The sequence below is a fragment of the Hippichthys cyanospilos genome, chromosome 21, assembly GCF_059441005.1.
Source record: "Hippichthys cyanospilos isolate Australia breed blue-spotted pipefish chromosome 21, RoL_Hcya_1.0, whole genome shotgun sequence".
Taxonomy (NCBI): domain Eukaryota; kingdom Metazoa; phylum Chordata; class Actinopteri; order Syngnathiformes; family Syngnathidae; genus Hippichthys; species Hippichthys cyanospilos.
This window is the reverse complement of record NC_142389.1, coordinates 11,037,913-11,063,931: the sequence shown is the minus strand read 5'-3', so window position 1 is coordinate 11,063,931 and position 26,019 is coordinate 11,037,913. Positions and strand designations below refer to the sequence as shown.

At 37.4% G+C, this 26,019-nt stretch overlaps 3 protein-coding genes across 6 annotated transcripts in view; 2 read left to right on the top strand and 1 right to left on the bottom strand.

The window, feature by feature from the left end:
- The window catches only part of trappc9 (trafficking protein particle complex subunit 9), a 170,710-nt gene extending 164,565 nt beyond the window's left edge, over positions 1–6,145 (bottom strand). For 2 of the 3 annotated variants that reach the window (XM_088405406.1, XM_088405408.1), the window contains exons 1-3: positions 6,104–6,145; positions 2,435–3,033; positions 898–1,043 (exon numbers count right to left, since the gene is read on the bottom strand). In XM_088405406.1, coding sequence (XP_088261532.1) covers positions 898–1,043; positions 2,435–3,018 — 730 coding nt within the window. In that variant the 5' untranslated portion in view covers positions 3,019–3,033; positions 6,104–6,145. Of the gene's footprint in view, positions 1–897; positions 1,044–2,434; positions 3,034–5,997 lie in introns of all 3 variants that reach the window. The other variant, XM_088405407.1, reaches the window with a different exon arrangement.
- A 1,164-nt stretch (positions 6,146–7,309) lies between these two features.
- LOC148406603 (sodium-dependent neutral amino acid transporter B(0)AT3-like) lies at positions 7,310–15,707 on the top strand. 2 transcript variants are annotated; one of them, XM_088404316.1, is made up of 13 exons: positions 7,310–7,369; positions 8,133–8,194; positions 8,289–8,448; positions 9,497–9,637; positions 9,722–9,853; positions 9,935–10,116; positions 10,177–10,287; positions 11,142–11,254; positions 11,334–11,655; positions 11,742–11,946; positions 12,031–12,190; positions 14,576–14,738; positions 14,815–15,707. In XM_088404316.1, exons 2-13 carry the CDS (start codon positions 8,150–8,152, stop codon positions 14,983–14,985), a joined length of 1,905 nt encoding a protein of 634 aa, XP_088260442.1. In that variant the 5' UTR covers positions 7,310–7,369; positions 8,133–8,149; the 3' UTR covers positions 14,986–15,707. The 2 variants fall into 2 exon arrangements, with proteins under 2 accessions (XP_088260442.1, XP_088260444.1); XM_088404318.1 differs by lacking the exons at positions 12,031–12,190; positions 14,815–15,707.
- Positions 15,708–15,817: 110 nt separating this feature from the next.
- Positions 15,818–25,853, top strand: slc6a18 (solute carrier family 6 member 18). Its single transcript, XM_088404319.1, has 13 exons — positions 15,818–18,651; positions 18,744–18,895; positions 19,267–19,407; positions 19,476–19,613; positions 21,062–21,243; positions 21,311–21,421; positions 21,498–21,610; positions 21,695–21,823; positions 23,269–23,425; positions 23,556–23,760; positions 23,830–23,989; positions 24,063–24,225; positions 24,319–25,853. Exons 2-13 carry the CDS (start codon positions 18,769–18,771, stop codon positions 24,529–24,531), a joined length of 1,839 nt encoding a protein of 612 aa, XP_088260445.1. The 5' UTR covers positions 15,818–18,651; positions 18,744–18,768; the 3' UTR covers positions 24,532–25,853.
- Positions 25,854–26,019: the final 166 nt, after the last annotated feature.

Here is a 26,019-nt window from a genome sequence, read left to right as displayed (position 1 = left end):
CTGGTCTGCTATTGGTCTGCGTCATGACTTCCTAAAATATTGGTATGCTATTGGTCTGTGTCACTATCAAAATGGTGGCATGCTATGGATTGGATTGCCTCTGAGTGCTTAAAATAACTATTTATTGTGCATTTTACTGCTTAGTTCAAAATTGAATGGGCGAGCCATGGGTCCCAAGCTTGCTAGTGATGTTAAAGAGAGAAGTAAGATTTTTTTTATGGAAACAAATCTGGAGATAATCAAGAAATACTAAGAAAGCTAAGATCGCCTAGCCGAGGCTGCCCTCACTAGGGAATTTGGCCTAACAAGTTCATCACATAAAGATAAATAAATCCTCTCTATATTTTTTTTTAATTGTATACATGTATAGTATATATACGTAGCACATTTTGATACCATTTTTTAATATGTATATACAATTTTGATGTTTTTATCTAGGATTTTACATGCATTAGCAAATTAACATAGGTTTTGATCTCCCGCCATACAGCAAATTCACGTTACAATCCCAATCACGGAACAGATTAATCTGATAAACCGGGGGCACACTGCACTGTATGTGTGTGTGTATATATATATATATATATATATATATATATATATATATATATATATATATATATATATATATATATATATACACACACAAAAATATTATTTTTCCAACAATCATGGGATTGATTGATGTATATGTATGTGTGTGTATATATGTATATATATATATATATATATATATATATATATATATATATATATACACACACACACACACACACACACACGCACACACATGCACACACATATGTGAAACTCTTGTCTCTTGGTGTGCACAGAGGTCACGAACGCCACACCTTATGCCACTTCCATTAGCCATGCCATGTTATGTCACAGACGTACCCCCCAACCAGAGGAAGTCATTAACACCCCTGAGCAGCTCCACAGCCATGTGGTAGTGAACCAGGGCATCCTGCAGCATGCCGGCTTGGAGACACAGGTCACCAACATGTTTCCTCATGCGTCCCTGACATCGCTTTTTATAATGCCTGAAGAGAAGTGGACAGGAATTGATGTTAGTCAGTTGAACAGGTGTCACTAGGACAACCTAAAAAAATGGGTTTTGCTACTGCTGAGCTGGATTTCGGATGGGGACCAGGAGAGGGAATGATGTACTGATGGATTGAGCACGGGCAAAGGAGATCACTGAAACAAGGAGCTTTGTGTAATTTTCACTGTTAACAACAGGGTAGAAGAAATAATGCTCATTAAAGTTTTTTTTTTCACTCCACAACTGGCTGCACAAGTCTATCAAGTCTATCCTACTCTGTCTGTTACTTAATCCTAGGGAAGAAAATAGCTTGGAATCGTGAGGTTTGGGATCGACACGAGATACACTGAGGGAGTCTAATGTCTCACCTTTTTGCACCCAACAATAAGCTCACAGGACAGTATGAAAGGAAAAAAAAAGGCAGAACAAAATAAAGCAAATGAAAATGAAAATAGCGGGCAAATAAAACCTTTGAACATTCTAAAGTAGGGTGTCCAAACTATTTCTTCCAAGGGGCAGGTAAATAACTGACACTGTTTTATTTTTAGCTTTGATTGAGATGTACTGTTTTGTTTATGGCCCTTGAATGCACTACATGCCCAGTCAAAGTAAAAGAAAAACTTAGTAATTGCTGGATAGTATTGCCTTGAGTTTATGACTTGGAGTAAAAGTCAAAAGATAATCGCATGACTTTTAATGCAAATGTGCAAAATTGTTTGCTCATATGTGATGTCACATTGGTTTAATGTGATATTTAGGCTAGCATACATACGAAAACAGACATCAATTTGACAACCATGTGTCAAAATCGATACAAAAATCTTGACTAAAGTTGAACAGACAGAAAGACAGACAAAACCAATGTGTGAATGTATTTGTTGAGGTGCAATATAGAAGCCTTTCAAGTGCTTATTAAATGTTATTTATTTTACAAATTTTCACAAAATGGCAGACACTTGTCATGTCTTTATTCAGGAGTCGTCATTTTTTGGCATTGAGGGTGGATGTCAATAATTACTAGAAGTTTGTTATTTGGAGCTGTGCCCAAGAAAATTGTTAATTTTAGTTACCTCATCTCAAATCTCATCTTCCTAAACTTCATACTATCTGTATTTTCAGTTGAATACGGCAGATACAAAAATGCACATCTGTGCATCAAAACTCAGCTTATGTGGCTGACAGATAAAGATTCCTTGAATGATGCTGAATAAGATATATATGTATAATTATGACAATTTATAGGACACACACATACTTTTGGCCTTCATTTTTGGGAAAAATAGTGCCTCTTATTTTTGGTGAAGTACGGTATATTATATAATGTGAAAGAAATAGAACATAAATGGCCCCAGAGATGCAGTTTGGACACCCCTATAAAATTGCACTCACCTGCTGTCAGTGTCCAAACCCACAAAATCCTTCTTCTCAAAGGGTACACAGAGAAGAGGGATCTTATCGCCCGACTTGTCGGTGGCACGGTCCAGCCGCTTGGACTCCAGGACGATAAATATGGACTCCACAAAGTCCTCCACTCTCTTCTCCACATCTGCGCATTCTTCAAAGCTTGGGTAGAAGGCCACGTCCGTCCTCTGCTGCTCAGCGATCTCCCCCTGGAGCCCGAACACCAGCAACCTGGAGTCGTAGAGCGTGGAGCCATAGACTTCCTTTTGGGCGTGGAAGTGCTCGGCCGTCATAGGCCAGTCCTTGGAGGAGCTGCATGTGGTGATGGCCACCAGGCCCACAACCTTGCGGTGCGTCTGGAAGTCGCCCCAATCGTTGTTTTCCGACAAGTAGTGGTGGCGGTAGCGGATGTAGAGGAGACGCTGGGAATCCCGGATGTTCACTTGGCTCACGCTTGCGATGCGCTTGTAGATCTTGAAGAATTGGTCCTCAGGCACGTTGCCGACAGGCTGGACCACCACCAGAACTGACTGGTGGTCTTCGGCGCATTGCATGTAGTCGGGGACACTCATTTTTCCATGTGGTTTCTTGAAGAAGAAGTAAACATGAGTATTAGGGCTACGCTAATAATTAATACCAACAAGTAATTACAACTTCTTGAAAGACGGCCTTGGTGGTACATATGTTGTATAAACATACGTACATTGTAGTGGTAATTTGGTAAGATTAGGTCTTTAATCTTGACAAATTTACAATTTTATTCTTGTAAAATGTTGTTCTTTTCCTTCTCAAAAATCTACATTTTTATCTCATTCAATGCCAGGGACGTATTTTCACATGTTTAGGTGTCGAACTCCAGTCCTCGAGGGCCGATATCCTACATGTTTTCAAACCTTTTCCCTCAAAAACACCTGATTCAAATGATTGGGATCATTTTGAAGCTCCTGCAGAGCTTGCTAATGAGCTAATCATTTGAATCAGGTGTGTTGGGGAAAGAAAACCGGAAAACATGCAGGATGCCGGCCCTCGAGGACTGGAGTTCGACACCTAGAGTCACTCTAGACATTCAATCTGAGGTACTTATGGTATCGATTTAATACTTAAATATTGAATTAATACTAAGTATGTGGAAGTTAATGTCCTTAATATGCTTAAGTATCTGGGATTTAATGTACCGTATTTTCCGCACTATAAGGCGCACCTAAAAGCCTTATTTTTTTTAAAAAGCTTTTAGTGCGCCTTATAATCTTGTGCGCCTTATATATGGATCAATATTGAGATTGGGATTCGTAGATGGGGAATGAACTGATAAAGTAAGCTTTACCTGTTTCTTTTGTGTGTTTACAATTGAACAAGGTTGGTCATATTGACATTGAGTTATTATGCTATTGAGAGTTTAGAGTTATTACTTGAGTTATTATTGTTATTACTTTGAGCCTTACTTTATTGTGATTGAAAAAGTTTCAGAATATGTCATTAATTGCGGGTGCGCCTTATATATGGAAAAGGTTTTAAAATATGTCATTAATTGAGAGTGCGCCTTATAATGCAGAAAATATGGTACTCTTGAAAACTGAGAAAATACATCTCCGGCATTTCATGAGTTAAGAATATCCGAGGAGTATCTCATAATTTCAACGTAATATTGGAAAATCCAGTATATGATCATTATTCTAAAAATCACAAAACATTTTGAAGTGAAAATAAAACACTATTCTTAGGCAATTTCATCACAATAATATACAACTGTTTTTCCAAGTCTTTCCAACACTTTTTTTTCCAAGTCTAACTATTCATTCTTGCAATTTTAATCATGAATATTATATATTGAACATTTTCACAAACCTGTTTTAACTTTTTCTTAATCTACAACCTTTTCTCAAATATATAGATTTTATTTTAAATATTTTAATATTTTTATGAACAAATGACAACTTTCAAATTTCGCTAAAACAAAGGTCTCAAACTCAAAGCCTGGGGGCCAAATGTGGCATGCCACCCCATTTGATGTGGCCTGCAAAAGCGTAAATCTGAACTAAAATTGAAAAATGTTGTGTACTAAATTATAACACTGAGATTTTGCATAATTTTTCTGTTACCCATTTCACAGTAACTTACCGAAGTAAAAATAACTGAACAAACTATTATTCTTGACTTCTGATTTAAAAACTCGTGATTCAGTAGTTTGTTGTATGCGTGATAATGTGATGGGAAAAACATAACAAAAATTTAGTTTTGGTGTACTAAAGGCTAACTGGGGGACACCATTACTACATAGTGGCTCGTGGTAAAAATGAGTTTGTCACCCCCGCTCCAAAATATATTATTCAAATCAGACATATTATAACTTTATGCATTGGATGAGGCTAATCTAAAATACAGGAATTACATGTTTTGCCACACGCGCACGTTTGCATAGAAAATGTCTAATGAGAGTCTGTAATTGATATATTGAATAACTTTAGTATTTAATACATATGGCTTTTCTTTGGCTAGCTCTTTTGTTTACATACACACAAGCAACATTATTACTTTGTGACAGTTTTCCAAAGCAAAAAATGTTCAAAAGCATAAAAAGAGAAATGTTAGAGCCAACACACTGGATATCTTTTCTGTTTCTAATAAAAATTCCAAATAAAAATCTATGGCCTACTGTATCTGATATAAAGCAACATCAGACCACAATCATGACACTTTCACTATTTTTAGAGACACATGCTCTTATTATTTATTCACTGTATATTTAAAATATTTTAATCTTAGATCATAATAGCAGTAAAACAGAATAACAAACATTATATCCAGAAATAATATTGTTTATTGGTTAGGTGCAATGCAAGAAAGATTCATTGATCAATAACGGGGCACAGTGCCAACTACAATACTTTGATCAATGTGTCGATAAGACGTATTTATTTCTCTAACACAAGATCAATGTAATTTTTTATCTTGAAAATTTTATGACTCTCTCAACAATATACCTACATAATTATTCTTCATAAATATGAACTGTCGAAAATTATATTGAAAAATATGATTTCTTTCCCTACCGTTTAGATATTAAATCTTATCTGGAGTTATTTATTCAAGTAGATTTGTATATAATTAAAAAAATCTCGCAAATAAGTGATTTTATTTCTCAAGTAAGTACTAAACTTACTGTGATGTATTCTAATTTGCACAGAAGAACACTAGCAAGTCCTTATTATATTTTTGTACTAATTAATCTAGTTGAAACCAGATGTTGCTCACAGCATTGATCAATCAATCTTCATGACTTGTGCTGTGGATAAAGTGTTGAACAGAAATGCTAAACCAAGAAGAAATATAGATAGTAGAACAATCCGAATGCATGTCCGTTCTGACTGAGCCCAAATATTTTGCAGAAACTGCTTGAAAAAATAAAGTAACGCACGTGTGGTGTTCACATTCACATGATTTAAGGCATTCACAATTATTGAATGTAAGCGGACACAACGTTATTCATGTTCATTGACAGCTCTCTTGTAGCTTAGCCAATTAGCCGGTGCACGATAATAATGTTGCAATACCTTCGGATGTAAAACAACGAAAGAGAAATCGTAACACACAGTCTCGTTCAAATTTTTCCATTTCTAACCGAATGAGTTCATTATATTAATCGGAGTGCTGCGTTACCTTCTCAGTAAGCTGTCAAACGCTGCAGCTTCCTCTTTCGGCTCACGGGTTACCGACGGAAGAACAACAATATATATTAACGTTTTCAAAATAAAACAAAATAAAATAATTATTGCGCTTGCGATATAGTTAAATTATTTAGAAAGGGCGATCCAAAACCATAAGAAACATTAAAACTTCAACTGTAACAGATGTGAATATTAAAATAGAGTTTGGTAAAAGCGCCTAAAAAAAACCGTTGAAAGATTATTTTTTTATTTTGAATAAATAAATCCTCTTTTCCTAATGCGTCGAAAACAGTCATCCGGGTAATACAAATGTCGGAACGTAAGTGTGTTACAAGTGGGTGGCTGGTGCCCCCCCCACCCCTCCCACAAACGCCAACACACGTACACACGCACAAAAACAAACACGCATACAAGAATTTCTGTGAATCGTCAATTTAGTTCAATAATAACCGCAAACACTGAAATATTTCAAGCATCTCAACGTTTAATTTTCATAACTATTGCTCCAGACAATAAAATTAAATAAATATACAAATAAAGGTACATTTTTGCATTTCCTTAGGAAATCGAGGTACCAGAGTCTAGAAGAAAATTGGAAAAGGACAAAGGTCAATCTACTTGTCCCAGAGTCAAGAGGATAAATGGATAAATCAATCTACTTGATCCTGTGTCAAGTTTCCATGGTTCTCTATGAACACAATTTGTTGTTACAAATGTATAAAACGTCTTTCATTCCCTATAGGTTAACACTAGGAATGCAACAAAATATGTTTTGAATCGATTTGAATTTGTCTTGATTCAAAAGGTCTGCGCATCAACCCGAATTGTTCCAAAACATATTGAAATATGGGTTTTATGGTATATTGCAGTACTGACAAGTTAATTCATACAAACTGTATGTAAAATGAGAAGAAAGTCATTGCATCATACATTCTCAAACTGAACTTTATCAAATTGAATGGTGAGCAAACTGAATCAATAAATAAACCAAAAGTTTGAATTTGAATTTAGAATAAATGTTTAATCCACTCTGCAAAACAATGAACTGATATTTTAAATTCATTTCAAAAATCATTTTCCATAATATTTTTTTCTGATGACACTGTGGGGAATGAGCAGCCAACATTTTTTTTTTTTTTGATGTTTGTGATGTCACATTAAAGACTGAAGTTTTCAAAGATATAGAAAAAGGGGTTAATATTTAAAATATGCAGACTGGTTAGGTCCTTTAAACATTCAGCATATATCCAAAGGAGAGGTGAGCTCCTTTATTTCACTCCACTCTTCTAGGTTTGCCTATTTGTAATGTGTCAAAATTATTAAATAAAAAAAGTTGAATATTTTAAACATGTTCAACACTATTGTTATTAATTCTGGTTTGATTGTCACGCCTGTAAAATTTTAAACTATGCCTACACTTGAAAGTTTTAAATGTTTCTAAGAGAAACAAACAAAAAATGCTGTTATAATTAAAGGGTTTTTTTTAAAAAGCTGCATATGGTCAGTTACAACAGTTCAAACTGTTGCAATAAATAAATTGGCTAAGAGTGTGCAATGATAGGTCTGCTTTTGTGTTTTGAGGTGAACAGTTGATTACCAGTAAATGGCAATATGGCAATAAATAAATCTCTGACACTGGAAATTTAATATTAAAATGGCAATAAATAATAAATATCTGACACTGGAAATGTAATACAGTATTTGGTTTCTACAGTGTGACACACAGAACAATGACATGAAAGACTGAATTGAAGTTGATTTGTTAGACCTTGCTTAAAAAAATGGATTTGAGCATTATCGCGCTGCATTTAAGAGACATTCTATTTTCCCAATTCCATTTAGAACATGAACTCACCAATATTACTGGACAAACCATAAAATCCATCCAATTATAAAAAACATTTTTAGTTCCAATGCGTTTTATTTAATCCAACCTTGAATAAGGGGAAAGATGGATGATATTAAAGCAGTCATCTATTTCGGAAGATTCGTGACCTCCGTGTAATTTTGTCTTTTTGCAGAAACATTCTTGTTAACGATGTCCCGCCAAAAACCAGAGTGTGGGGTTCCTTGCAACATTGAGGTGAGACGCTCAATAGTGTTGCACTATTGCCAAATTTATTACTTTGTTTTTATTATTCGTAACTGTTCTCTCTGTTGCATTATTCCCTCTCCAGCTCAATGTCGTCAAAAGTTCAGAATTGGACAGGGTGACCAAGAAAGAGAATGGAGTCCAATGGGACAACAAGGTTCAGTATTTGCTTACCATCATTGGCTTTGCCGTTGGACTCGGAAACATATGGCGCTTTCCGTTCCTTTGCCAAACCTATGGAGGAGGTGAGATGTTTTTGGTCAAAAATACACAACAATAACATATTTCAATTACAACATCTGTCATCGTTGGTCCGTCAGCTAAACATTAGCGGCACTTTTGTTCTTTAATCTCCCTTTGAATCAGTCAATCACTCTGATATATTAATGTAGGCAAACATTCGACAACACGCACTAAACCCACAGCATAATGCCTAGCGTGAATGTAACAATATGTAATCCTTTCATTGCTTTAATGTGGTCGCCTGGTATGAGACTGCAATAAGCAATCATGTCCACTAGGATGCATCATTCTGTTTCTGATAGCTTTCGCCTCTGGAGTCATTGTTTGGAAAAAAAAAAAAAAATCATTTACTGACATAGTTTACATCAAACAATATACATTTGATCACCAGACTCCAAATAAAGCAAAGTTTTGATAAGTTTTAGTTATGATGCCTTTTTGAGGCATTTCCTGGCTAAGAGTCAGTCAGTGAGATTGTCACTTTTTTACATATTATTGCTGATTTTGAGCAGCCTGCCATTGAAGTAACATATTTACTGGACTCTAAGCTGCACCAATAGAAATGTAGACAATTGATTTTTATCATGTAAAGGCGCACCCGAGTACAAATATCAAATAACAAATAACAAATTTACACAGAAAGAAGTTACATGGAAGATTTTTCCATGTTTTTATTTAAAACTTTAATCACAAAGTGCTTGGTTACAGCAACATCATACCTTCAACACATACTGAACATGCCTGCACGTTTAGAGACAAGAGTAGCACGAATGTATTTTCAACATAACACAGACAACACTTGTGCCTGGTTGCGTTTACTAGTGGAGAGTGCCCCCTGTTGGTGAGTAAATAGCAGCTCTAACTCAAAACTAATATAGTACTTTGTCTTTGTCAGTCTACCTTTGTTTTCTGGGAAAGTGCCCCCAGGAGGATAGTTAAAAAAAACATGTAGACAAGCCGCACTGGAGCCTCAAGGTTCAAAGCGTAAGAAAGAGTAGCAGGTTTTAGTTTGGAATTTACGACAAGTAAAAATGTTGAGTGCGTTGGCAGGGGCCTTCCTTATTCCGTACCTGATCGCATTGGTGACTGAGGGTCTCCCCTTGCTCTACCTGGAGTTGGCTATTGGACAGAAGGTGCGGAAGGGTAGCATCGGATCCTGGAAGGAAATCTCACCCTTTCTGGGTGGAGTCGGTGGGTGAGCTGGGAATGTTGTGATCCGTAATTGCTATTTTTTGAAGTTATGGGGACAGTCAAAACGCTTATTTGTTCTTTCAGGCATCAGCTGCATGGTGGTATCTTTCCTGATTACCCTTTTCTACAACTCTGTGCTGGCTTGGGTGTTGTGGTACTTCTACAACTCATTCAAGAACCCTTTGCCATGGAGTCAGTGTCCAGTGAATGACACAGGTAATGTGGGCGGAGCTTAACTGTGGAGAATAAATAAGTAAAGTTGATGGGAGGTGAGCATACTGTCATTGCTTCGTGCAGCCTTGACCACGGAATGCATCAAAAGCACTCCAGTCAATTACTTCTGGTACCGTCAGACCTTAAACATCACCACTGGCATTGAGACAAGCGGTTCTGTGCAGTGGTGGTTGGTGATTTGCCTGGCCATTGCCTGGTTCATTGTCTGTATCTGTTTCATCAAAGGAATCAAGTCCATGGGAAAGGTCAGTGGTTCGCTGAAAGTTTAGTCTGGAATTTGTATTAGAGTTTGGCTTTGTTTACAGGCAGTATATGTGACAACCCCTTTGCCATATGTGGTTCTCACCATTTTTCTGGGCCGTGCGCTTACTTTGCCTGGAGCCATCGATGGCCTGCTGTATCTCTTCACTCCTCGTGTGAGTTTTCTCACTTTTTGCCAGTCACTTTTATGTTCAATGTGTCTCATCTAGTTTCATTGTGATTACTGTCAAGGGACGGAGCTACTGTAAATGGTGGTCAGGGGGAAGAAACGTTGATACTTATTTTCCTGCCATTTTTACATTGCATACAGACTTCATATATACAACTTGATAGCTGCCAGTTATTTATATTAACTCCATAGTTACATTTCAGAGTTGTCCGTTTGTAAAAAAAAAAAAAATCCAGAAGATACACGTTGCAGAAAATCTGTTACGCGAGGACTCAGCAGCCATTTTGGGACGTGCAGTTGTGTGGCGCTTAAAACTCGGAAGACAGGATAAAAGTAATAAAGAAGAAAGAGCGATGAAGCAAAGTGAAAGACATTGTGCAAGAAATTGATGATAGTATGAAAATGAATGCTTATTGTAGATTTAGCAATCTCGTTTTTTTTGTTTTGTTTTTTTTTAATGTTGGATAGTTTTTCATAGATTGCACAACACGTTTTTTATGTTTAACGTCCAACACATAGATTTGCTACCGTAAAAAGTCCCTTGTTGTGATAAATTTCTGGCTGCAAATATGATTTCATAATATAAGCAGCAAAATACATCTCAAGGGTCATATGACATATGTACGCTGAGTTGTTATTGGTTGTTACCTAAGCCCAACTGATACCCTTTTCATTGGGGGGAAATTGACAAAATTCTGTCACCTGAGAATGAATAAAAAAGGTAGATTTTGCTTCATATCCCACAAGTTTAGACTAGTGGGGCTGCAGAAAACATTGTATTGTTGTATTTGTTTGTGTGTTTTTTTTTCCCTCAGCAGCTTGTTGTTCCACTTTTTTCAGTGGGAGATACTGAAGAACCCTCAGGTGTGGCTTGATGCCGCAACACAAATCTTCTTCTCTCTCTCAGTGGCCTTTGGAGGTCTAATAGCGTTCTCCAGCTACAACAATGAGCAGTAAGTTAGTAAACAAATTAGACCCACATAATATACTTTGTACAGTGCATTCTTGTCATGTTTTTTCTGTCCATATTAGCAACAACTGCGAGAAGGATGCCCTTTTGGTGGGTATAATAAACAGTGCCACCTCCCTATATGCATCCATTGCCATCTTTGCCATCCTGGGCTTTAAAGCCAACAACGACCTGCACACCTGTCAGAATGAGTACTTAAATAAATTCAAGGAAATGTTCAGCAAGTCAATAATTCAGGATGATTACCCAAAAGACAACTATGTCAAATTGATTGAAGTTATGGAAGACTATACCCATTTGGTTGAGTATCTAGAAAATAATCGTACTGATTTACACTCGCTGATGTCAAACCTAGAGTGTCACCTAAGCACCTTCCTTGATCAGGTAATGAGCTTCTGCAAAAAATTATTCTTTGATTTGGATTTTTTTGCTTTTCCAAGTCCTTCAACTGGAATGTTCTGATTTACTAGAGTGCGTCAGGAACTGGCCTGGCTTTTATCACGTTCACCCAAGCGGTTCTGGAGATGCCATACTCCCAACTGTGGGCCACTTTGTTTTTCCTGATGCTCTTCAGCTTGGGCCTGTCTTCCATGTTTGGCACCTTAGAGGGAGTCCTCAACCCCATACGTGAGCTCAACGTTGTGCCCAAGTGGCTCCCTGTCGAAATATGGACAGGTATTTGAAAAATAAATGAGAATGTCAAGCTTAAGTGAAAGGATATTTTAGGGGTTTTATTTTTATTTTATTTTTTTTAAACAGCTCTCGTCTGCTTGGCTGCCTTTTTGTTTTCTATCATCTTCACCATGGGTTCTGGAAACTACTGGGTTGAGGTGTTCAACACTTATGTGGGCTCCATCCCCCTCCTCATTATTGCATTTTTCGAAGCTCTTGGAGTGGCGTATGTCCATGGGATAAAAAAGTACTAAATTTTGAAATCCAGGCACGGGCCGATAACTGGTTTGACGGTACCCTGGTTTTAAATAGTCAAGCTTTCACTAATATCAATAATGAGCAATTTTGTTTTCTGCGTGATCGAACAAAGGGAGCTTTTAAACAGGGCAAAATATGATTGGTTACTTTTATTTATTTTTTAAACCTCGCTGGAGGTTTAAATATTACTCTGAACATGCCCTTCGTGCCCTTTTGGGATCTCAAAAGAGGCTTTCGATTTGCAACTTAAAGAAAGAAAACGTAAGTGCAAATAGTTGTTCAAAAACGCATTTTTATCCTCATGCAAGTCAAATGACCTTGGCTTTTTTTTTTATAATTTATAGAATGAAATGAACGTTTTTTATGAACACCATTATTTTAGAGGATCTCTGAAAATGTAGTGTGCTTCACAATGGACATTCGTGGACAACAAGACTAGTGATGTGGTATCACCGGTGCCTGCAGAGTTGACAACAAATAGCGACTTAAAAGGCAAACTTAAGTAAATATTTGCTCAAAACGCATGTTTATGCGCTTACTAGTCCAATGAACTTGCTTTTTATAATATATAAGTTTAATGGTTAACTCTAAATGATTTTAAAAATGTAAATTATTTTAGAACAGGGGTACCAAACTCGGCGGCTTGGTGGCGCAGTCAATAGCACATCCGCCTCACAGTTCAAAGGTTCCGGTTCAAATCCACCTGGCTCCGGCCTTCCAGTGTGGAGTTTGCATGTTCTTCCCGAGCCTGCGTGGGTCCTCTCCGGGCACTCAGGCTTTCTCCCACTCCCCAAAAACATGCATGGCAGGTGAACTGGACATACTAAATTGTCCTTAGGTGTAATTGGACGCGTGATTGATTGTGTGTTTCCGTGTGCCCTGCGATTGGCTGGCAACCAATCCCCCGCCTACTGCCCGAAGCCAGCTGAGATAGGCGCCAGCAAGCCTGCGACCCCTGTGGGGATAAGCGGTTATAGAAAATGGATGGGTATCAATCTCTATTTTATCATAGGCCGCAGTGTATAGTTTCTGTCGAGGACCAAAATAAATTTTAAGTGTGTCACACACCTAGTTCTGAACCAGATATAAGGATGTGGTGGGCCAGATGGCCCCCAGGCCTTGAGTTTCACACCTGTGTTGTATTAGCTAAAGACGGGGTGTCAAACTCATATTTATCATGGGCCGCATTGTTAAGTAGAGTACCAGAATCAATATTAAGTGTGTTTGTCACACACCTAGTTCAGAAATCAGAGGCAGGTAAAAACTGTCCAAAAGGTAGATTGAGAACAAAAAAATTGTTTTTTTTTTTAAGACAACTTGCAAGTTCGGTATTTTAGCCAGAAACTTGAAGTCAAATAAGAATTTTGCGGGCCACATAAAATTATGTGGTGGCATGGAACTGGCCCCCAGGCCTTGAGTGACACCTCTTTTATTTTATTTTTTTTAATTTTAATAATTAAAGTTATTTACGATTTATGTCACTATTATTCTAGAGAATCTCTTTCAAAATGTAGTATGCCTCACAATGGACATTTGTGGAAATGTGTTGCATTTCAACAACAGGACTAGGTGATAGTGTATCACTGGTGCTTGCAGAGTTCACACAACAAAAAATTGCAAAACAAGTGCATTTTGTTGAAAATGTTAAAAATGCATATTCATCCACATGCTAGTCAAACAAACTTGCTTTTAAAAAAAAACAAATTTCCAGGGTTGATTCAAAGTTATTGATGAACAATGTCACCATTATTTTAGAGGATCTCATTTAAAGTGTAGTGTATCTCACAGTGGACATTCGTGGAAATGTGCTGCCTTTCAACATTAATAGGACTAGTGATATGGTATTACTAGCGCTTGCATAGTTAACTCTACAAGCTATGTTTGAAAAATAATAAGATGGCAATTGTTTTTTTTGTTTTTTTTTAACTCACTGGAGGACATAACATGTTTTATTAACCAATAATAGCAAAATTTGGATGATGCTGCCACATCATTGGATGGCACTTTACCAATGCAAATCAATCAATGGCCCTTGGCACAGCCTTGGTGCATTTTTTCAGATCTTAAAACATGGCTCTAAAAACATTATTAGGACTAGTTATCACTAGTGCTTGCAGAGTTGACTCAACAAGCCCCCTCTTGGAAAATGATTTGATAGCAAACGCTGTTTGGTACACATTGCTTAATATCAAATATTCAATCATTTTGTTTAAATATCTAATTTGCTAAATGAAAAAAGAATACAGCTTGAATTTTAATACCGTGATTTTTGCTCATGGTTATACCGTCAAAATCTATTATCGGCCCATGCCCAAACTCCATGTCTTGCTGTTAAAAAAAAAATAAAAATGTTCTCTTTCTCTCTGTCCTCAAGTTTCAGTGAAGACATCTTCATAATGACCGGGAAGAGTCCCAATATTTACTGGAAAACTTGTTGGGCTGTTATTAGTCCTTTAATGCTCCTGTCGGTAATGATTGCATATGTGGCACTCGAAGCAAAGAACCCTCCCCAATTTGGCACATGGAATCCCGCTTATGTAAGCAAAATGCACTTTGTATACATTAACCTTGCCTCGGGTGGGCATTAAAATGTTTCCTGTGTCTGTCTTTCAGGAGTTCTTTCCTCGAACTGAGCCGAAGCCGTACCCAGGCTGGTTGATCGGCATCAATGTATTACTTTGTACGCTGCCTGTGATTTTTATCCCACTTGTGGCTTTGTACCACTGCATCAAGAAGACCACCGGGTTTACGTTCAACATCTACAGGGTCTCCTTGGAGAATTAAGTGAACGAGCAATGTGTAATTCACAAAAGTGCGCTTATCTGATACAATGATAACCAAAGATATTATTTAAAACAGACTATAACACAGATCCGTGACGTCCTTCGTGTTGCTCACTACGATGTTACTTAAACCATTGCACAAGTACAATTCCGTAATCTTGAAGTTTTTAGTGCAATATTTGTTGGGTGCAATGTGGATGTTTAAATACTCAATTATTATAATTAAGTGAGTAAAATGATGCACTATTTTACAGTACTGTATTTCATAATACTGACAAATGATTAGTTAAATTAATTTGTCAATTGATTGATCAGATTTTTGTTCAATTCAGTTACAACCAATATTTTTCTTTCAAAATTGACAGTGCAGAAAATGCTTTTTTTGAGCTGTTTTTCACACGAATAACATTAGTAGTACTGTACTCCAGTCACCAATAACTGATACAACTAGTATTTTTGATGCACCTAAAAAAAAAGATCATTTGAAAGAAAAAATCGTTATCTAATATAGAATTTTCCTTTGAATTTCATGAAATTCATGGCTATTTTCTAAATTATTAATTTCTGATTAGTGACCTAGACGCCTAAAGTGACACAATTTAGATTTTTTTTTTTGTGCTTCAAGATGTCGGCAGGTGGGGCGTGAAAGGAGGAGCTATTTGGCGTGTCAGATAAATTATTATTCAGCTGTGTCAAAAAATAAAGCATTGAAATTTTGAAACATTTTATTGTTGCGACTTGAGTTTCAGCATTTGCGTCTGTGCGCACTTGTCCATTGCCTCAGTCTTGTCTCCGCCCCAACCCTTTCCCCTCCATAATAACCGTGTAACTCATACTATGTAGAAATGTATGAGTAGCGTCATTACATCATTTTGATAACACACACCATGTGTTTTAATATGACAGCTATAATCTCCATAACCACAAAAGTCAGGGGTAGACTTCTATTTATGTCAAATTCACCCAAATTGAAGTAAAGGGAGGTTCGACTTATGAGCAAGGTTGACTGAGAAATACAGTGATTCAAATACTGTATAATCCAACAATGGGGCAAAAAGGGACCAGACAATTACTGGATAAATTTAGCCCGATTTACTGTCTAATTTAGTACAAAATAAGCCAGACAAGTAGCAACTTGCTCCATTTCAACACATACTGGGTTTTTGAAGTTCTAACGTGGGTCATTATCGTGGCACTTTGAGCACTCTGTAAATTATAAGTGGCAATTGGTGTAAATGAGAGACAGATAAAGAAAAATCCAGTGGAGCCAATCTGAAGCAAACTTGCAAAGCAAATTCTTTTGTCTGGAGACAGTTTCACCAACTCGTCTGATGCGGGGTTTTTTTTTCACTTTGTTATGGAAAAATACCACAAGTGTAACGCGTCTTAAGTTTTTCATGGAAAAATCCCAAGTGTAAATCAAAGTCCAGATCATGCACAGTACGTAGTAAAGTACCTGCCTGATTTTCAAGCAGCCATCTTTATTGATCTGGCGGCTGGTTTACTGGTGGTGTTTATGACAAGTGGACCATCATTAAAGAGCTTTCTGTCAAGGATAGCCGGTGCGTTCCTGGGTTGAGTGGGTACAAATGCATTATTAATGAAAATGTGGCACGTGTTATGGGTACAGATTAAACTCATGCACCTTTCGCACCGCAGAAGGATCTCTGACGTCTACAGTCGTTAACAAAAGCGAATGACTTAATGGTGATGGAATGACTTGTCATGAGCTACTTTTTCTATCATCCACGTAAGGTGTATATATAAAACCACATTGTGGGATCTGAGTCAAATCTTTTCAGATAAGAACAACTCTAAAATAGTGCACCGTAAGTACCACGTCTGCGCCAAAATTGAGAACAGCTTGTCTTGTTCATAAAAAGGGTCTGATAAAGAATAGAAAGCGCTGATCGCCCAAAAGGCCACAAATCATCAAATGTTTGCTTTCTTTGATGCATTCCGTCCATATAATTTGTCACAATTGTTGCTGCTGACACGTTTGGTTTGACCTTCAAACTCAAAACATTTATCATGTCACTCCTTAACTTCCCTCAATATTGCACAGCAAATGAAATTTATATCTTAATGTGTCATGTTATTCATCTTTTGAGGTCACTATAACATTGACACGGCATCAAACCGGTTATCCATTAGCTCATTCAACCTCAAAGACATTAACTTTTTTTTTGGCTAAAGCAGTTCTTCTCCAATAGTGGGGCAGACACTCCCTGGGAAGGCACAAGGTGATGCCAGGAGGGGTGTAGATGACCCCAGGGAAAAGGCTTTGTTTTCGTCTTTTGAAGTGTAATTGCTATATAGTAAGAATAATGTATGGAATGTATCTGTTTTTTTTGTTTTGTTTTGTTTTTTTATTAAAGGCACTTTGGTGCACTTAGTTATTTTTTTCTATTTTAGACGAAGCTGTATATGTATAAACACTGTAAAAAACAATAGTTGTTGAAAGTTGATTTCTATTTTTTTCTATACAGGAAACAAGTTTAGGTATACTTATGTTATTTTTATAGATAATATTCCTATTGTGTGTGGGGAAGGTGGCGTGAAAAGTTTTCCCTTGCATAGGGGGGCTTGGAAAAATATAACTGCGAAGCACTAGGCTAAAGGATGGTCTAAAAATTTGCTGGTAAACTAATGCAAATTGATGATTTAAGTAGGACTTGGTTATGTACAAAAGTACAGTACTAATGTTTTAGGTAGTTTGTTGGATACTTTAGTACCATAAAATGCTAAAGTATCCAAGTATTTTAGTTCCTCAAGTATTCAATATTAATTTACTTTCATGTAATCAATGATTACAGTATTTTATTATCTAAAGTAATTCGTTACTTTCGTACTTCAATCAGCCATTTTCAGACATTCCTTTAGTCAGATACTTGGGAAAAAAATGAAAAGGATACTCTCCTTGCTGTGACAAGCAGTTAAGAAAATGGAAGAATGGATAAATTCGTGCCTGGGATTGAATGTCTGGATTCTTAAAAAAAACAAAAAATATGTCAATGAGATTGAGTGATTGAATAAGGGGGTTGCCACATTCATAAATTAAGTATTAAAGTAACTGATTAATTCAGGTACTAGATTTCCTTACATACTGAAGTAATCAATATTGATTTACTTTAATGAAATTGATTACTTATTTACGTGTTTTTACCTTTTTAAAGCCATGTATTACTTGGAATTTAGCAGCAGCAGCAATTGTCAGAGACTCCTTTGGCTAAATACTTGAAAAAAATTGAAAAATACACAAATAAGTGACTGGGATTGAATGTCTGGACACAAACGACGTAAATATATGTCTTTGGGATTGAATGAGTTTTTATTGAAGTTAATAAGTGGCAAGGTTTCAGTCACTAAACTATCATAATTCATGACAAGACGCTTGTAATTTGTCTTTTGTTATAAGCCTTCTTATAAATGTCTTGAAAAATGTCTGTGTTTGAACTGTACACTAATGCTAGTCTAAAAAAAAGTCTTATCTCAAAGAGTCTTTCCTGATGACAAAGATTAAATTAAAAAATAGATTGCACTTTGTGTCGTCTAAAGGAGTAACCTGACAGAAAGCTGCTGATAGGAAACTGAAGGACAGCCCCCAAGGGAGGAAATGACAGCTGATAAAAGACAAGCCGCACACATTTGAGACCGCCACACTCAGGTGAGACTACGGAGAAGGCAGCCTGAATAGAATCCAAGTTCCACTTTAGTGTATGTTACAATCAAGGGACTTTTGCAACAATTCTGGAAAAGGGCCACAACATTTGGTCTGTGCAAGATGGACAAACCACGAGATGAAGTCACCTGGAACAACAAGATTGAGTACATGCTGACCTCCATCGGTTTTGCAGTCGGGATCGGAAATGTTTGGCGTTTCCCCTACCTTTGCCAAATTTATGGAGGAGGTAAGTGACTTATTCTGCTTCCCACATCTTGTCAAGTGGTTTGTGCACCTCCTAGCACAGTATTGATTCACTTCCTCATAGTTCTCATTGAAGGTCAAGCTGAACAAACATTGACCCATGCTAATGTGCAGCAGGGTTATCAGTTCTATTAACTCACCTATTTACCCACACAGGAGGTGTTGGTCAGTCACAATTTGACCAACACTTAGCCGTTATCAAACTCAAATCACTGCCAGCCTTTTTAAACTAAATTTTGGACTTGTATGACTGTCAAGCCCGGTAAAGATGGACCTTTGATGTCTATAGCCCTCAATAGGACTGAATGAGGCCTTCCACAAAGCCTTCCTGAACACAATTGTTTCCATCCCCAGGAGCATTCCTCATCCCCTACCTGATAGCGTTGGCGTTGGAGGGTCTCCCCCTGCTCTACCTGGAGATGGCGATTGGACAGAGGCTACGCAAGGGAAGCATCGGAGTGTGGAAGAACATATCACCCTTTCTGGGCGGAGTTGGTGGGGCACAAAACAAACCACAAAAATGTCTTATCATAAGCGACTGAACAGTTATTTTCTCCACTTAGGCATAGGCTCTATGGTTGTATCGTTCCTGGTGTGCAATTTCTACAACACCATCTTGGCCTGGGTCTTTTGGTACTTTTTCAATTCATTCCAGAACCCTCTACCATGGAGCCAGTGTCCGCTCAATGTTAACCGCACAGGTAATTTCATGACACCATTCCAGTTGTTTTGAAGATAGTGGCTCTCAATGAAAGGCACGTGAAGCCACGTCAGGGCTACGTCAGATTTTAGCAGTTTCTGCATTGTATTGCCCAGGAACGTCACACCTTTCTTTTCAAACTAAGAGCAAATTGATTGTAACATGACATAACTTACAAAACCTAGCGCAATGCATTGTATTGTCCAGGAACGGTAGTTTTTTTTTTCTTTTTAAACTATAATCAAATCGATTGGAACATGAAATAACTTATTGCTAACTCGCATCATAGAGACTCCTTTATAAAATGCGTCTGTTTGTTCTATACCACTCAAGTAACCAATAACAATTACCAGCCCAAAAAAAATGTATGTTATTCTTTTACGTTTTATAATCTACAAAGGTTGAAACTGAGTTAAATACTGACTTGATACAACACCTCATTTATTATTGCCTATCAAAGTTTGCCAATGCCAACCAGTGAGCAATCACAATTAGCATTAGTGCACTTGCAATTACATTTGAGGTCAACAGACACTAACTACCATTTATATGACAAATATCCATTATATGTTACACAGGTATTAGGGTCCTTAAAGTCACTTAAAATGCTTCAAAAATATTCGATGACTAAACTGCAAATAAACTGCCTGCTAGCTGCTATGAGGTCAATAACTTACTGTTCTTTATCTTCAACTTGTTTACAACTTCTTTATTTCAACAATGGAATATTACTTTAGTTTTGTCACTTTTTAAAATTGAACCATGCCAAATTTGTGATATTCCCTGTTTGGCTCAGAGGGAGATCTGAATAACAAGAAGACACTGAAAACAACGCTTGCACATTTGTAAAACTATGATTTCTATTCTGTTCTATTTATTATTTGTTTATAGAATATTTATTTAATTTTCATTTTATTAATAAGCAACATTCAGAGCAGGGCTCCCAATTTTGTTGTATGCCCGTGTACAATCGCAATAAAAACATTTTATTTTTGGGGGAGTCTTCCTCCCATGCTGCCATTGTAACACTGCATATAGTATTTGCAGGATACGTCTGGGTAGAATACAGTGGCGCAGTTATGGCTCCAACGGAGCGTCTTAGATATTAGTTATTAGATATTTTGAGTCAACCTAGTTTCAAAGTCAATTTCCCTGACTTGGTCAACTTTTTTTTTCTCTCCAAGCCCAAGTTTGGATACAAAAAATTCCCACCAAAGAACACATCATTTTGAAGAAAGACTTACCGATTCCAATATAGCATTTTCCTAAAATCTTCATGAATTTAATGGCAATTTTCTCTTCTTCAAATTTGCCATTTCTAGCAATATTATTTCACAGGAGGTACATCATCAAAAAATAAGGTTGACAACTACTGTTTTAAAATAAACTACAAAAGGAGATCATTAATAATACATTGTTTTGTTTTGACCTCATTCATGATCCATCCAGGCTTGAATGAAGAATGTGTGAAGAGCACTCCAGTAAATTTCTTCTGGTACCGTCAGACCTTGAACATCACCACTGACATTGAGACCAGCGGTTCTCTACAGTGGTGGTTGGTGGTCTGCCTGGCCTGCGCCTGGTTGACGATGTACATCTGTATCATCAAAGGAATCCAATCCATGGGAAAGGTCCGTGGGCAGCAGACACATATAAAACCAGTTTTAAGCGTCTTTAAATGAACGTTAAATATTTCAGGCAGTTTACGTGACAACCACCTTGCCCTATGTGGTACTCACCATTTTTCTGGTCCGTGCCCTCACCCTTCCCGGAGCTACGGATGGACTGGTGTATCTCTTCACACCTGATGTGAGCTTGCTCAATTTTTGACAGATACTTGAGCCTCATATCTCCAAATTCAAGAGTCTGATGTCTACTTTTTCAGTGGGAGATATTGAAGAACCCTCAGGTGTGGTTAGATGCCTCAACTCAGATCTTCTTCTCTCTCTCAGTGGCCTTTGGAGGTCTGATAGCGATCTCCAGCTACGCTAATGAGAAGTAAGTACTACGTCAATAGTGTACAAAAACTTCAGGATATTTGTGTCGTCTGCTCTTTGATCTGTAGTCTTCTGTGTGTATTAGAAACAACTGCGAGAAGGATGCAGTCATCGTTGGATTAATAAACAGTGGCACATCGCTATACGGAGCCATATCCATCTTTGCCATCTTGGGTTTTAAAGCTAACACCGGTTATAACACCTGTCTAAAAGAGTACGTACAGAAGTTCAGATCTATTTTTGGGGCATTCACTTGATCGGAACTGAACTGCTCTAGAAGACGTTTTGCTTTATTTTTACTGTAGATCAGTAGTTTCAACAAAGGCATCAAAATGGGGGTTTCGGAGCATGAATTTGTCAGGATTCGTCCTTCGTTCATTCTTAAGATGTTCTGAGACGACCTGAAGCCCCCATCCCACTGAGGGGTGATCATTGGCAAAAGTATTAGGTCTTTTTTATCTCCTCAGGCTTCCTTCAAGGTCGCAAATATTAAAATTTCCTTACAGCGAAAGCAGTAAAGGTTTGGCAACCACCTGGAGAAAGTTCAGTGAACTTTTGCAAACTTGGAAAAACCCTGACAAGATCAAACAAAGCGCTATCTTCACTATGGGGGATTTGGGGGAAGTGTTTTTCATGCTGCAAAGAAATGTCAAATGTTTGTAAGATGCTTTTGAGAAATTCTGAAAGTCTTAGTTGTTTTGTGTAATGTTCACCTCAGACAAAAAAAAAAAAAGAACAATTATGGCCTCTATCCTATTGAGGGACAAAACTTGGTGAGTGTCTCCGAAGGTAGCGGCTCTTTCGCACTCGTCAGTGCATTCAAGATCACTACAATTCATCATAATGTTGCTAGAGGTCACCAAAATGTCACCAGATAAATTAGCAGTACAGCTCATCGCAAGAAAATTTTGAGCACATAAAGTTCTTTTGTTTTTTAATCATGGTGCATTCATGGTTGCTAAAATTCACCAAGATGTCGCCAGGGATTGCCAGACCTTCACCTGTACTGCTCTTGTTGCAGGGACATTTTCAATGGTATAAAAAAAGAAAATATTAAAACTGTGGGCAAACATCTGGCAACGTTTGTTGACATTGTGGCAAGTTGGCGACCTTCTCCCAACACTTGCCAATGCTTGCCTTTCAATAGGATAGAGGTTTTAGACATTTTTTTTAACTTATTCAAAATTTCCTTGTGACAAAAAAGACTGTTTGTGACTGCTTTAAAAAAAATTGGGAAATGTTTGTGAGCTTGAAATAATTTTGACGAGACCCAACGAGCCAACACTCACAAACAATCGCCTCTCAATTGGATAGAGAATTAAGGTGGAATCCAGAGGAGGAAGATGATACAAAGACAACAGCAAGAGCCCTAAAATTGAACCCTGTGGAACACCATATGATAGGGCAGATTGGTGTTTTTGAGTCCCTATCCAAACCACTCTAGATCGCTTCCACTAATGCTCTCCTGGCGCTACAAACATAATCCCGTGGCGGGTGCCTCTAACTTTAAGAAAAATCGCTGAGTTTGGCCTAAATGTACTAGCTGCGATCGAGCGAATGCCCTGAGAACAAATGAGAATATTCACAGGCATATTCAGATCAAATTACCAAACCTCCTTGGACTATCCAGATATAAAAACAAAAAATGTTTATTTGCAGAAACATCATGGTTTTGACCAACCACTATGAGTTTTCTGACCAGAACATAACAACAGACAATTATGACCACTGGATTACCTATCTGAATCAGACAAATCCAGATGAGCTCTCCAGCCTGAAACTGAGACCCTGTGTATTGAAAACTTTCCTTGACCAGGTGACATAATCCTGAACTCACATCAATGCTCGCATTCTCACGCAGTTATTTCCTGCTCTTTCCTCCTACATCATTTTAATTGCACTCAGTGTACCAGACAAAAATGTGAAAAATGTCTTTTTAATCACAGAGTGCTTCTGGAACTGGCCTGGCTTTTATCGTGTTCACTGAAGCAGTGCTGGAGATGCCAGGCTCGCAGTTATGGGCAGTATTGTTTTTCCTCATGCTCTTCAGTTTGGGCCTCTCCTCCATGTTTGGAAATGCGGAGGGAGTCCTAAGACCCTTCAATGACCTCAATTTGCTACCCAAGTGGGTGCCCCAAGAAGTTAAAACAGGTACCTGAAATTTAGTTTCTCAAAGATGTGTTTGCATAAAATTTCATTTTGTTCTTCTTAATTCTGCAGGGGCCTTTTGCTTGATGTCATTTTTGATTTCTCTCATCTTTACCATGGGTTCTGGGAACTACTGGGTGGAGGTTTTCAACAGCTACGTGGGCTCAGTTCCCCTGCTTATTATTGCATTTTTTGAGCTTATTGGAGTTGTTTATATCTATGGAATGAAAAGGTATGGCTCTTCTTTGACACAATACAACAGCCTAAGCCCCCGCTGTACAATATTGATCTGTGTCTGCTCTCAGGTTCAGTGATGACATCCATTTCATGACTGGGAGGAGGCCGAACCTTTATTGGAGATGTTGTTGGACAATCATCAGTCCTTTAATGCTTTTGGTAGTGTTGGTTGCATATGTGACTCTCCAAGCTCAGAAACATCCCACCTACCCTGCATGGAATCCTGCTTATGTAAGTAAACAAAACATATGTAAATATGTATTAGGTGGAATTGTAATACAATTTTTAATGAGTTGAATTTCTATAAATCGCCCTGTATTTTAGGATCTCTTTCCCAAAACAGAAGATAAGCCCTACCCAGACTTTGTGTTTGCCGTAATCGTCCTCCTTTGTACAATCCCTGTGGTTCCCATCCCACTCGTGGCAATCTACAAAGGAATCCAGAAGATGAAGAACAGGTCTACCGCACGGGAAGGACTAAACCCATACACCAATGACGCTTTTGAAATTGAAGCGCAGGAACGTCGGGAGCAGTGAAGTGCGCTGCTGTTATCATGAACTATGTTTCCATTACTGTAGCGGAACCTCCTGAGCACATCATTGACAGATAGCAATTTCTTTCTTTTATGTTTAGCTTGGATTTTTTTGTAAGGACCTAAAACAACATATTGCTGTTTTTCAGGGGACGCGTCATGTGATTTTGTTGTTGTACTTCATATCCAGTGTGTGAGTGGGAAGGCATTTTGACATCATGGCAAAGGATCCTTTTTTAAAGACAAAACGGTATTATTTCAGTCATTAAATATGTATAAATAATATAGTGCACCGAGGCAAACCTGGTGTTATTCTTCCGCAAATTCAGTACCTGCTTTTGTTTTGCGTTTTAGTTCCTGCTAAAAAGTGTGTGCACCAACAATAAATCTCAAACATACTAGAATAGTTTTATCTGTGATCTAAATGGAGAAATACCACACAGCTCAAGTATAAATTTCATTTGTAGATTTTTTCCCCCCCGTTTTGCTAAAGGAGTGTGCAAAATTGCATGATGAATTAAGAATTAAGCAATTTATGTAAAGCGTGTTTTACATACATGTTCAGTAACTGATTACTGCAGGTACAAAAGCAATCAATTACTCTAGGGATTCAAGTACTAAAATAATTGCCATAGTTACTCAAGTACTAAAGTGACCAATGCCTTTACGGCCTCAGGCACTGAGGTAAGCAATTACTCAAGTGCTTAAGTAATCAAATATTTTAGGCACTCAAGAACTAAAGGTACTAAGGTACTTGCCAATTAATTTAGGTACTCCAGTACTGATGAAATTTAAAAAAAAGATGTCAGGTACAAAAGTACCTAAGTAATTCATTACTCTAGATAATCAAGTGTTTAAGTAATTTGGTACTAGTGTAATCAATTATATTAGGTACTCAACTACCAAATTAATACTTGAGGGACTGAAGTCATTTATTTGATTACTCTTGGAATTAAAGTAAGTAATTATTGTAGTTCTTGAGTACCTAAAGTATTTGATTTCGTACATGAACAATCATTTACTTTACTTTAGTACCACCAGCAAGCTAGGACTGTTGGTCCTCATGTACTAAGTAATCGATTACTTGGTCAATTACTTGGGTGCTCAAGTACTCAAGTGATTAATTTAATTTTTTTAAGTGTCACCGGTTATTAGAAAATGAAACTTCTGGAAGGCCAGTACATTTAACATTTTCAGTCATCTTTCAAGGCCAACAGAATATTGTGAGCTATTTCTTTGTAAATATGGTTGGTATCATATGAAAGATTGATTTCCATTCCTTACTTCGAATTGTATGTAGGAAATAAATGTGTTTTAAGTGTGGAATCAATTGGCTTATATTGGGTAAGCATTAGTCAAGGGTGTCAGCTACCCTCCATAACAAAAACGTATTTGATGAGAATTTTATTATTTTTTTATTGTTACTAGTATTTTAAAAGACAAGAATTCTCATCCATGGCACTGGCCACTGAAAGAGTTAAGGACTAAAGTG